Source organism: Pagrus pagrus (genome assembly GCF_965226575.1).
Source record: "Pagrus pagrus genome assembly, chromosome: 2".
In the NCBI taxonomy this organism is placed as follows: domain Eukaryota; kingdom Metazoa; phylum Chordata; class Actinopteri; order Spariformes; family Sparidae; genus Pagrus; species Pagrus pagrus.
In genome coordinates this window covers 18,135,868-18,147,479 of record NC_140186.1, presented here as the reverse complement: position 1 = coordinate 18,147,479, position 11,612 = coordinate 18,135,868, and the positions used below count along the sequence as shown (strand labels likewise).

General features: G+C 42.1%; 1 protein-coding gene across 2 annotated transcripts; it reads left to right on the top strand.

The window, feature by feature from the left end:
• Positions 1-3,903: 3,903 nt before the first annotated feature.
• Positions 3,904-11,573, top strand: LOC311266430 (TRIO and F-actin-binding protein-like). Of its 2 annotated transcripts, XM_084368785.1 has the most exons (12): positions 3,904-3,984; positions 4,900-4,948; positions 5,141-5,209; positions 5,368-5,457; positions 5,704-5,798; positions 7,750-8,371; positions 8,956-9,190; positions 9,358-9,463; positions 9,623-9,782; positions 9,938-10,051; positions 11,197-11,283; positions 11,387-11,573. In XM_084368785.1, the coding sequence occupies exons 2-12, from the start codon at positions 4,922-4,924 to the stop codon at positions 11,531-11,533; spliced, it is 1,752 nt and encodes a 583-aa protein (XP_084224911.1). In that variant the 5' UTR covers positions 3,904-3,984; positions 4,900-4,921; the 3' UTR covers positions 11,534-11,573. The 2 variants fall into 2 exon arrangements, with proteins under 2 accessions (XP_084224911.1, XP_084224910.1); XM_084368784.1 differs by lacking the exon at positions 3,904-3,984 and having other exon boundaries at positions 4,834-4,948.
• The last annotated feature ends 39 nt before the right edge of the window (positions 11,574-11,612 follow it).

Sequence of the window (11,612 nt, the reverse complement as noted above, 5' to 3'; positions counted from 1 at the left end):
AGATCAAACATGCTAAAACAGGAGTTCAGACTGGACTTACATTCATGAGTTGGCCAGAACACCAGTCCAGGTCTGTCATATCAACTTTGTAAAGTTATAATTTGTCACTGTTGGGTTTGTGGCCAAAAAACAAGTTTATGCTGCTTTGTTTGCTATTGTGTGTATGAAGCCTAATTTCTCCTTCAAAACATGTTCTTATCATGTTGCAGTATATCAGTCAGTTCAAAGCTTTTATTGTACGCAAATTCACAGTTCAGCACGAATCAAGTAGTAGGAGCAGGCAAGTGAATGCTTATCTCTTCTGTGCCTAGCTTTACATTTTTATCTGCACACATTACACTCACGACTACCGATAAAGCTGGTTCATGATGTATCAAAGGATTACAGAGGCGCCAGCTAAATTTAGTGAGTATTGTTCTTTGGATGGACTGCTCAGTGGTTCCGCATGATAGTTTGCAAGTGGATCACAGCTGTGCTCCTTCCTGTAACAACAAACTATCATCTTTCACACTCCTTCTAACACTTGTGGGCTGGTCAGAAAGGCAACTTACAGTCCAGTATTTTACTAAATTAAATGTCCATGTTGTTAACTTCCTTGTCTATATATCAATGATGACCTTGTCCTGCCCACCTCCAGCTCTCCAAAACAGTGGGACTGTCCAGAGAGGAGCAGATCCCTCAGCCCAGAGAGGCTCTGTGTGGCCCAAAGAGATATGACCCGACTGGACCCTGCTCCCCACCGTGGCACTGAAAGCTCCTGGATGGATGAGAGGAGGGGCAGGTCCCGCAGGGCATCAGGTACAGTCACAGATGTGCACGGCAACTTAAAATGTGTTCCTTCCTTAATGTACAGAGGACAAGTTGATCTTGACTTTGCCTTGTGCAAGTAATGAATTCCTTCTTGTGTGATTTTCAGAGTCAAGAGGCAACAGGGAACAAGAGAGTGGCTACTTCTCTCCAGACAGAAGAGGCGATAGAGAGCAGCAGACGGAGGAAGTCAACAAACGGATGTATCGTTACTACGAAAGGGGGCATCCTCTTCCCAGCAACTATGTTCTTGAGCCCAAGGCCTGCGTCCCCTACAGGAACGTCAACCTCGGTGTGCCCTCGCAGAGGAGGAACCCAGATACGTATCTGCAGGAAGCTTGGAGAAGTGAATCCCCAGAAAGATACACGTATCACTCCAATTTTAGACGGGGAACTGATTCAGAGAGGAATTCACCAACACGTCACAGCTCTGTCAGCCCAGATCGCTACAAGTTTGCTGCATCTCCTTTGGAAACCCAGAGAAGGAGCTCCCTCTCCAGGATTCAGGCTCGGTCTCACGCCTCTTCTCAGCTTCCTTCACGTGTTCCCTCTCGGCATACATCCGGCAGATCCAGTCCGTCCCGCAGGAGGGGGTCCATTGCCGCTCGGACTGCCTCGCCCCCGAGGGCCAGCCCTGCTCACAGGCGCACAGACTCTTTGCATCTACGGAACGGTCAATATGATGCTCAGAAGGGATGCAGCCCAGAGTTGAGGAGTTCATCACAAGCTTCAAACAAACACAGCTTGGACTCGGAGAAACTCTACAGAAATCTGGAGTCAATCTCCCGCCGTGGATCTTCAGCCATCCAGCAAAACTCATATGAGGGATCTCAAGCATCTCCCCGAACCAGAACAGCTGTCAACAGCTCGGCCAACACTCGGTCTCGCAACAGCCGTGAAGTATCACCGCCCAGGAACGGCTACAGCACACACAGCCACAGCCCACAGAGGGAGACCTACTCCAGAGAAAGCAGACTGAGTCCTTCTCAAGGCTCCTGGCAGGGGTCCGCTCACTCTTTACTCAGCCTCCCACCCTCTCGTGGTTCCTCCTCATCAAGGCGAGGTGTAGACTCTCAGGTGCTCGGTGGTTTACTGTCACATGTTGCAATCACAGAAACTGATAAAGGCAATGAGAGGAATAATGCAGTCAGCGGTGAGAGAAGCAGGAGCAGCATTAGGCGAGGCATGGACGCCTTACTGATCTCTGAACCTAAGAAGGCAGCGGAGGAGGTGGAGCAGGTACGTATATCAGGTATAACTTAATGTCAGCCAAGCTAGCAGCATAGCTCTATCACTCAGTCAACTAGTGTGGTCCAGACAGAAATATCTAAACAATATTGTATGGATTGCGATTAAATTTAGAGCAGACATTCATGGTCCTCTGACTTTTCCCATAGCGCCACCATGAGGTTTACATTTGTGGTTTAGAGTGAAATTCTTGTTACCTCACAAGATCACGTGACCACATGAGCTCACAAATCCCTCTTGTAGCTGAGCAAACAGGCTTTGAACCAGTCAGTGCCCTAAGAGGAACCAGGTGCTGCCACGTGTGAAACAAACGAGAAAAGAGAAAATAACAATAGCAGCTCCTCAAGAGGGCGCCAGTTGAAGTTAGCCTGTGATAGACGGTGACAGACAAATGGTTTGTTCAATGAGCTGACAGGTATTTCTTCAAAGTGCCTGCCCTTTTCCAAACAGTTTCTAGTGGCACCTGTCCAGATGATTTTGTGAAACAAACTATCTGGCATGTCACATTCAAATGTTTCCACAAAGATAAAGGCCAAAATCTTATGAGATCCTCTTCTTTTGCTCTGAGTGTTCATCTAGCGTCATCATCAAAGCTTCATTTGTCCAATAAATCTATCTGATGTGGCTGAGTTGGTGTTGTTCCTAGAACGTCATCAATCATGCTGTTCCAGGACCATCATTTTTCAAGCAAGTTCTTGTGGGGAATCTTAACCCTAACCCTCCTGGGTTGAGTACAGGACTCCCGATTGGAACAAAGTTTCATACTGTTACCTTTTTTTTCAGTTCAATTATTTTTTTCCATTTCTTTTCAGTTTTCTGTTTCTGTTTGGTTAAGTTTGGGTAACAAAAAAAATGGGTTTAGAAAAACATGGTTTGGGTTAAAAACGGTTAGGGTTAGCATTACAGCATCATTGTGAACCATAGAGTCTATGTTGACATGCTAACATTAGAATTTATCTCAAAGCATCATTGTGCCTCAGTAGAGCCTCACAGAGCTGCTAGCTGGAGACTTTTAGTCTTGTTATGTTGTGTGTCAGAGACAACTCTCCATACCACATATCACATGATAAATCTCTTTGAATTTGAGGCGGGGATGACCATCGACGACTACATCGTTCTGGCTGATATTCCTAAGATCCTGCTGGAGTCAGAGGAAGAGCCTCCAGGGCTGAGGAGGAGGAACCAGAGCCCCAGTCCATGTAGGAATCAGCTTCGGACTTACAGGTCGGTGGTACGTTATATGATACTGCATGGTATCATGTTATAGCATCAATTCATGGGTAAGCATAACAGAAGTCCCACGAGCGTGCATTCCTAGTGTGTGTGTTTCTTTAAAGTGTGCCTTTGGTGGCTAGAAGATTAGGATAAAAGTAGTGTAGCAAGTATAAAATACTTTGAAGTTGTCTTTTGATCTGACCATAAGTAATCACTTTAGTTATGGCTGGAGAAAAGAGAAGTGTCCCTGAAGCCTTTGCAGAGGTATTAGAAAGTTCAGAAGGAAGAAACAAATATGAAATGTGCCTTTTTTGTCTATAATTGTGTTAATGTGACTGTCAAAGATTTAAACACACTCTATGTTTCCTCTACTCACTTTCTTTACACTTTAATTTGTCTCTGAAGGTATCAAGATGAAATAGACATGTACAGTTCGAGGATTGAGTCAGACGAGAGGGGGAGAGGCAGAGAGAGAGGCAGAGACAGACGAGAGAAATGTCGGGACTCTGAGAACGGACGATCATCTCGAAGACAGTCAACCACATCTCTTCACACACAGGTACGTTGCGAGAACTGCAGACATCGCAATGAAATCCATGTCGTGACAGCGGCTCTTGTAATCCTTTATTCTATCAGAGTTCAGATAATCAAAGTGGAAAACACAGATCTTCAAAGGTGAAGGAGCGAGCTCCTCCTGAACGCCCGCAGACACAGGTGAGCACGGTCCCATGACTTTCTGCATCTGTATAAATCACATGAGTGTTTGGAGGGAAATGGGTCATTCATACATTCATTCTAAAGTAGCTCCCTGATATTTATTTCAGCTCTTTTGCCTCAGGCGTCCCTCTCACAGAAGCACCTTGCAGGGAAGAAAAAGGCATTAGTTAGCACTCTTATGTTTGAGGGCAGCATGTTCATATGATTTATCTTCTTTATTAATAGATTCTAGGATGGTTCAAGTCTCTGTATCCTGCAGTGTCAGCGCTGCTGTGTGATGCCTCAAACCGCTGAGTCAGCAGACACAGAAGGAGGGATGGTCACACAATGAAACATTTAAAATTTTGTTATTGCAAAGCCGTGAATCACATGCAACCAGGAAAGGTTTGCAGTAGATCAGAATCCCTGACATCACTTCCAATGATCTTAATAAAAGCTACATGTGCGACTTCCTCATTTCAATTCACACCATGCATGTTTGTCTCCCTCAATGTCTCTTTTTTTCTGTCCTCCTCATAATATGATTTGGACAATATGGTGCATGCATGGTAAGTATTTTAAGTTATTTTGTGCTAAAATGCTTTAATGGCACCTGCTTGCTTTAAATACCGTTTTATCGGTTCTTCTTTCTCTTCCCCATTTCCCCCCTTTTGACAATAACGATCACAGTTCTCAAAAACCACACCGCTTCCTTTTTTATGTTCCCATTCGGCAGCATATTTACCACTTGTCAGCCTTTAAAGTCTTGCCTGACTCTCTATGCACGCTTCAGAGTGATCTCACATCACGTCCGTCTGCGTCTGACAGTTTCCGTTTCCTGTAGTTTCATGATGTGAAGTGTGAGACAGAAACCACTACAGAATGCTCTCAGGCCAGTTCTCAAAGAGCTTCCTCTTAATACTTTAATTTCAGGTGTTGATACGTGAAGGGATGGATGTCCAGACTGGATGAACATGGCAAGGTAAATAGCAGTTGTTCTTCTGATGTATTCTTTAAAAAGGCAATGTCATTTTCTAATTCCTGTTGAAACCACAATCTCACATCCTCAACAAGACTCAACCTCTAGAAGTTCACACACTACAGTAAAGTCAGTCGATGTGTTTGACACTTCCACAACAATGAATGTAATGTTAATTTACTGTGTTTTGCTCAGTGGATGAAACACTGGTTTGTTCTGGGTGAAACTTCCCTGAGGTACTACAGAGACTCGGAGGCTGAGGAGGTAAGACCTGACTCATGACAATGATTTCTGATTTATAAGAACACTTCATTTGAAAGGTTTAATGGCGGTTTTCACAAATTATTCAACTCATGACTCTTTTGGTGTTTTGGGTGACAAACTTATTTGACTAAATTTAAGCTCTTCTTAATGTGATGCAGTCAGATGATCTGGACGGTGAGATCCGCCTGACATCCTGTGTGAATGTGTCAGACTGCGATGTAGAGAAGAACTATGGACTCCAAATACAAGTATGTATTTACTGTACGTGTGTTTTGCTCATCGTGTCGTACAGTAGACCATCAGACAGATGGACAGTCAGACACCACCCCCCTCCCCAATTTCCACATCAATTACATGTGTGGCTGCTGCTTCCTGTTTAACAGTCTGTGTGTGTGTGTGTGTGTGTGTGTGTGTGTGTGTGTGTGTGTGTGTGTGTGTGTGTGTGTGTGTGTGTGTGTGTGCGTGTGTGTGTCTTTGCTTTTGATCTCGTCCAGACAAAGAGAGCAGTGTTCACTCTCTCTGCTATGACCTCCAGAATACGGCGGAACTGGGTGAAGTTACTAAAGCAGGCGATCCAGAACAAGACTCAGTGAGTCTGACTTTGTACTGGGAGACAGTGCTGCAGGAAGCATTCAGAGCCTTTACTTAAATAAAAGTACAACGGTTTTAATAAAGGATACAAATTTAAATTGTTTATTGCAGATAAATGGTCATTGTGAGTGTTTAATTCTTATATATTAAATGATTTGATCATCATTGATGATGCCTTAATATGTCAGTAGAATTTCACTGTTGTAGTAGTTGGAGCTATGTATTATACTTTATAAGCTCATCATGCTTTTTGCATGTAAAATCTTTTTTGCTAAGCAACCAGTAACTAAAAGTGTTGGGCAAGTTACTCAGGAAGTGTTATAAGTTACTCTTTATTCATTATTCATTACTCTAATGATATTACTTATACCCTATTACTAATATTACTTACTATTACATGGTATCAAAAGTAATTAGTTACATTACGCATTATACAGAATGACTGTGATACTTAACAAAGGTGACCTCTCCTCCACGTCTTATCCAGCAACAAGCTTCTTTAGATCTTGTCCACCTTACAACAAGTCACGTTCTGGCAACGCAGTAACCCTGTGTTACCTAACGTTGTAACTGTATGATTATTACTGATTTGAAATTGTAATCCCTTGCACCACTCGTTACTGGGAAAGTAATAATATTAAATTAATATATTATTGAGTAATGCATTTCTAACCAACACTGGTCACAAAGGCTGTAGACTAAATGTAACAGAGTTAAAAATACAATATTCCCTGTTTTTGTACAGTGCAGAAAAGTGGCATGTACCAACATGTGTACAATACTTGGGAAAATGTACTGAGATACGATCATCCCCTGCTGTTAGACAACTGTTTGCTATAATCAGGACAAAAAGACTACATTACAATAATGTACTATATTTAATTCAACTTCAATTCAAAAATACTTACTAATTTAAGCTGTTTTGCAAACATAAAGATTTAAAGTCATAACAATCACACACAAAAACAATGTAGAAATACAAAATATATTCATATAAAGATGAAAACATTAAAGCATTTAAACAAACACAAAGAACACAAAGAACTAATGGCAGTGTCAGCATGGTCAAATACTACAAAGATGCATTATGTCAAAAATGCCAAAAATTGTATTTATTTAATTATTCAATTTACAAAAATCAATTAATTTATCAGTCTATACACAGAGGAAACTTGCTAGTTACCTTAGAGTAATTTCTATTCTTACAATTTGTCGGATAAAATATAATATATCTATGAAAGAGGGAATGATGCCAAATAAATCATGAATCAAATTGAGATTGTTAGATGATTTGGGACCTTAGAAACAGCGGTTGATGAAATAATCTCACTTTAATTCACTTTTAGAAGCTATTCTGGAGCTTCGATGACAAGTTAAATAATTAATAAAACTTTGGCTACTTTGGCTGACAATGCCAAAAGAATCTGTCATCATTTGACCTGTCATAAATTGTGACTGATAAATCATATAGCCTAGTACCAGTGTTTGTTAAAAAAAAAATTATAAAAATAAAAACCACACTTGAGTAAAAGTAAAGATATTGTGTTATAAAATTGCTTTGGTAAAAGTGAGTCCCCCACAGGAAAAGTACTTAAGTAAAAGTCTTAAAGTAACTAATATTAAATGTGCTTAAGTATCAAAAGTACAACTATTAATAAATTATATATATTTACATGTATTATCAGAATATACTGTCTAGATCAACCAATAATTGGCCTGGCTCATGATCTGATCCATCAGATCATGTGACGTTTATGTTATTCCTGCAAAAAATGATATTAAAATCCACAATCTGATTAAAACAAACAGGCTTTGACCTGAAAATTCCTGAACACTGTGCAGAAATGCAGACGATGTGATTGGGTGGTCTGTCTGTAGTGAACCCCTCTATCATCTTTCTTCTCATGTGTAACACTACCCTCCTGTCTTTCCCTCATTCTTAACCTCAGCCAATCAGACACCGGCAGCGAGAAAGAGAACCCCCTCTCCCGCAGACCGTCGTCATGCCAACCCCCTGCTCGGTTCACCTGCCAGGACTCGGGCTATGAACCCACCACTTCCACCTCCACCGCCACAGCTGCAAACTCCCATCGGGCCGGCCGCCACCACCAAACTGTAGACGGGGATCTGGACTTGTCTCCAGCCAGTCAGAGAGAGGAAGGGGAGGGCTGGGACCGCGAGCAGGCCAAGCGATTGGAGGAGAGGAACAAGTGGTTTGAGGAGGGGGTCCCTTTAGGTGAGATGGGCAGCAGGTGGGACTCCATGGAGCTGAAGAGGGGGAGTGTGCCTGTGCCTGTTATAGAGACCATGGACTCAGAGGTCAGCCAGAAGTGGGCAGAATTGGAGAGGATGTCATTTAGTGACATGAGCGCGCAGTCTCTCATTGGAGCGCAGGCTGATCAGTCAAACACCCAGCAGGCATCACAGCAGGCGTATCAATCGAGCCCTGAAGTGGGCGAACAGTCTGTCACTGTGTCAGAAACTGATATATCGAGCTCAAAGGGAGCTCTTCCAACCATAAATGGAGCCCAAACCATTCAAACAAACACAGCGGAAGCACTTCAAAAGGAGGTAAGACAGAACTTAAAGGGTAAATCCACCAATTTCTAAGCATTAAAGGGTGTTTACTGGTCTTTAGGAGTACTACTGCATATGTGAAAGAGTAGCATGAAGCCTTTTGAGGCTCCAGAGGAAGCTCCATGTAATCTGATTAACCGTCTCCTGTGATGTCACTCAGTGGTGAAGTTGCATTTTGGGTCATGTGAAAAGCAGTCCACTGGTCTAGCATTGTATTCCTGTAAAAAACAAATTATCGTAATCACATTTATTTTCCTTGCATTCTTCTTCCTTTTCAAAACCTGCCACCTACATTACCCACAGTGCAATTTAGCCACTGAATGACATCACTTGAGACAATTAATCAGATTACATGCAGCTTTCTCTGGAGCAACAGAAGGATTTATACTACTTCTTTCACACATGTAGTATACTCCCCAAGACATGTCAACACAGGTTAATGTGAAGAATTAGTGGAGTTACCCTTTAAAGTCACTCCATTGAAATAAGTGACATTCCTTTTCAGTGTTTTTAATAAAAGGAAATAATGTAAACATCCAGAAGTGATCCTTTCCCCCCTCCATACATCCATCTCCCAGGCCCTCTCTCTTCGAAAGCAAGTGGAGAGCATTAAGAGGGAGCGTGCAGCCATTGGGATTGAGGTGGAGAGCCCATGCGGCCCCGGGGCCCCCTGTAGGGCCACACTAGAAGCAATGGAAGCAGCCCATCGGAAAGCACTGCAGGAGCTGCAGGAGACACATACAAGGGAGATCAGGGAACTTGAGGAACAGAGAGATGGGATGCTGCAGGAGGAGAGCAAGACGGCTGCTAAAGGTAAAGCAGAAGTTGAGCAACGGTGGCTCAGGAGGGACAATTTGACACGGTAGTTATATGCATTGCCTTCTTATGCTTCTTTTGCTAAATAAATCTTACAACTTATCCCTCTCTGTATGATATGTTTTTATGTCTTTTAAAATCACGCTTTGTTCTGTTCATCAAAGCGATGGAGGCACTGAGAGCAGCTCACAGAGAGGAGCTGGAGAGAGAGGTGGAGAAGGCCAGGAGGTTGGCTGGAGGAGCTGACCATGTGGATACTTCGTACCACATGTAAGTGTATCACAGTCACTCTGTTATCATACTGAGAGATCCAGTTCTCCATCTCATAGGCTCTCGCTGCAGGCTCAAGATGTTTTCCACCCAGCCATGACCCCTTGCATGATAGCGCATTAAGATTCACTCCATAACTCGTGTGTTTGTGCGTGTCAGGCCCCCGGCGGATGTCTTGCACAGCGAGTTAGATGTGCTGTCAGAGCGCTACTCCCAGACGTGCCTGCAGCTGAGCCGCACCGAGCAGAGCAGCAGGGGCCGAGAGACTGACCTCGGTCGCAAGGAGAGAGAGCTGGAGCAGCTGAGAAGAGAGAACCAGGTTTACATACATGGCTAATTTCTATCAACTTATAGACTGTTAAAATAATTGCCATCAGAAGTTATTTTTGAGTTCTTATAGGGTTAAATTATTAAGGAAACATAATTGGCTACAATATATGAACCCAGTTATTTGTGCTAAAAATCTCTTTTCAGGAGCTTAAGGCAAAACTGGCAGAAGAGATCAGCCGCATGCGCTACTTCATTACAGGCCAGAGGTCGGACATGGTATCTCCTGGCAACACTGAGCGCTCTGCGTCAGAAGTGGAGGTATTGATAGTAATAAGTTCAATGGTTGTCCCTAAATTAGATCCTACGTAATCTCAACTCAACCTCTTTCTGCATCCCAACCCAGTTTCATGTACAGCTCCTGAATAATAACTTGGACTCGAAGGACAAATATTGACATTACTGTCATCATGGGAAGGCAGAAGCAACATTTGACAAATGTGCTGTGAGAGTTTGGACCCACTTTAATAAAACAAATTCATTAAAGTATTTTTACTGTTTTGTCTCATATCCTCTGTAACGACTCCCCGTTGCAACATTGTCACCTGTTCATTTTTTTTCTGGTGGCCTCATTTGTGTAGAGCATCTCTGGTTGGTCACATTCTCACACAGCACATACTGCCATCTACTGCTTGAACCAGTGCATGTTTGAGAGTACCAATCCAGCACATCACTTGTGCTGAAGTTAAAGGTTTTATGGATAGACTTTGTGAAGTCCAACACCAGTGGTAGTCCCTCGCTTAAAGTGTATTTGTTATGCTGGTTCTTATCTTGTTATATATGACATTAATGGTTTTATTGTTAATGATGCATTAATGTGTAACAACTTGAGGCTTTGTTTTGAAGTCATGATCTGAGTATATATTTTATAAGGTGATCATGTTTTGTGCATCCATTCTTATTCAGCAAAGTAACTACGGTAGATGTTAAATACATGTAAACAACCACTCAAGTAAAATACAAGTGTTGTAAAAAGTGCCCAAAAGACATACTTGAGTAAAAGTAGAGATATCATGTTAAAATATTACTTTGGTAAAAGTTAAAGTCACCCATATGAATATAACTTGAGCAGAAGTCTTGAAGTATCTGATATTTAATGTACTTAAATATCAAAGTAATTTTCTGGCAATAAATGTACTCAAGTATCAAAAGAACACGTAAAAGTAAACTATACATACATTTATATGTATACTGTATACTATGGTCAACTAGTCGATTGTCGGATCAGATATTCAGCTCAGCAGTGGGGTGGGAGTAAAGCAGCAGAAAAGAGAAATACTGAAGTGAGGTACAAGTACTTTAAAGTGCTTGAGTAAATGTCTCCACCACTGCTCTACAATATTTTAAAGGTTTTGAACATTTTAAGGTTAACTGATAATAGTAAGATGTCACCTTTTGCCTTTCAGACATTACTAAGGGCAAAAGACAATGAGGTGCAGTATCTTAAAAAAGAAATCAGCTGTCTACAGAATGAAGTGCAGTCTCTTACCAAGGTACGTTTTGTGATCTGATCTCCTACATTAACAAAAATAATACACTTTATATGTTGTACATTTACAACTTGGACTTTCCTGTTTGATCTAACCTTTACTTTAGGAGAAAGAAGCAGCTTATGAACGTTACAAGGAGGCGTATGTAGAGCTGAGTGACATGAGGGGTCGTAGCCAGTTGGAGAGGGGCTCCCTCAACGAACACTTGAGACTGGCCAACGCAGTACTGCAGGAGGGAGCGAGGCAGACCTGACCAATAAGGACAACTGTTTAAAACTTACCTTGAAGAACAGGGACATCAAGCCAATATAAAGTATTTATTGACATGAGTG

Bases quoted from the DNA above. Each gene is read 5' to 3' on its own strand.
- LOC311266430 (XM_084368785.1), top strand. From the start codon at position 4,922: ATGTCCAGACTGGATGAACATGGCAAG. The intron at 9,191-9,357 runs GTAAAGCAGAAG...TGTTCATCAAAG, and splicing joins GAGCAAGACGGCTGCTAAAG to CGATGGAGGCACTGAGAGCA. The intron at 10,052-11,196 runs GTATTGATAGTA...TTTGCCTTTCAG, and splicing joins GCTCTGCGTCAGAAGTGGAG to ACATTACTAAGGGCAAAAGA.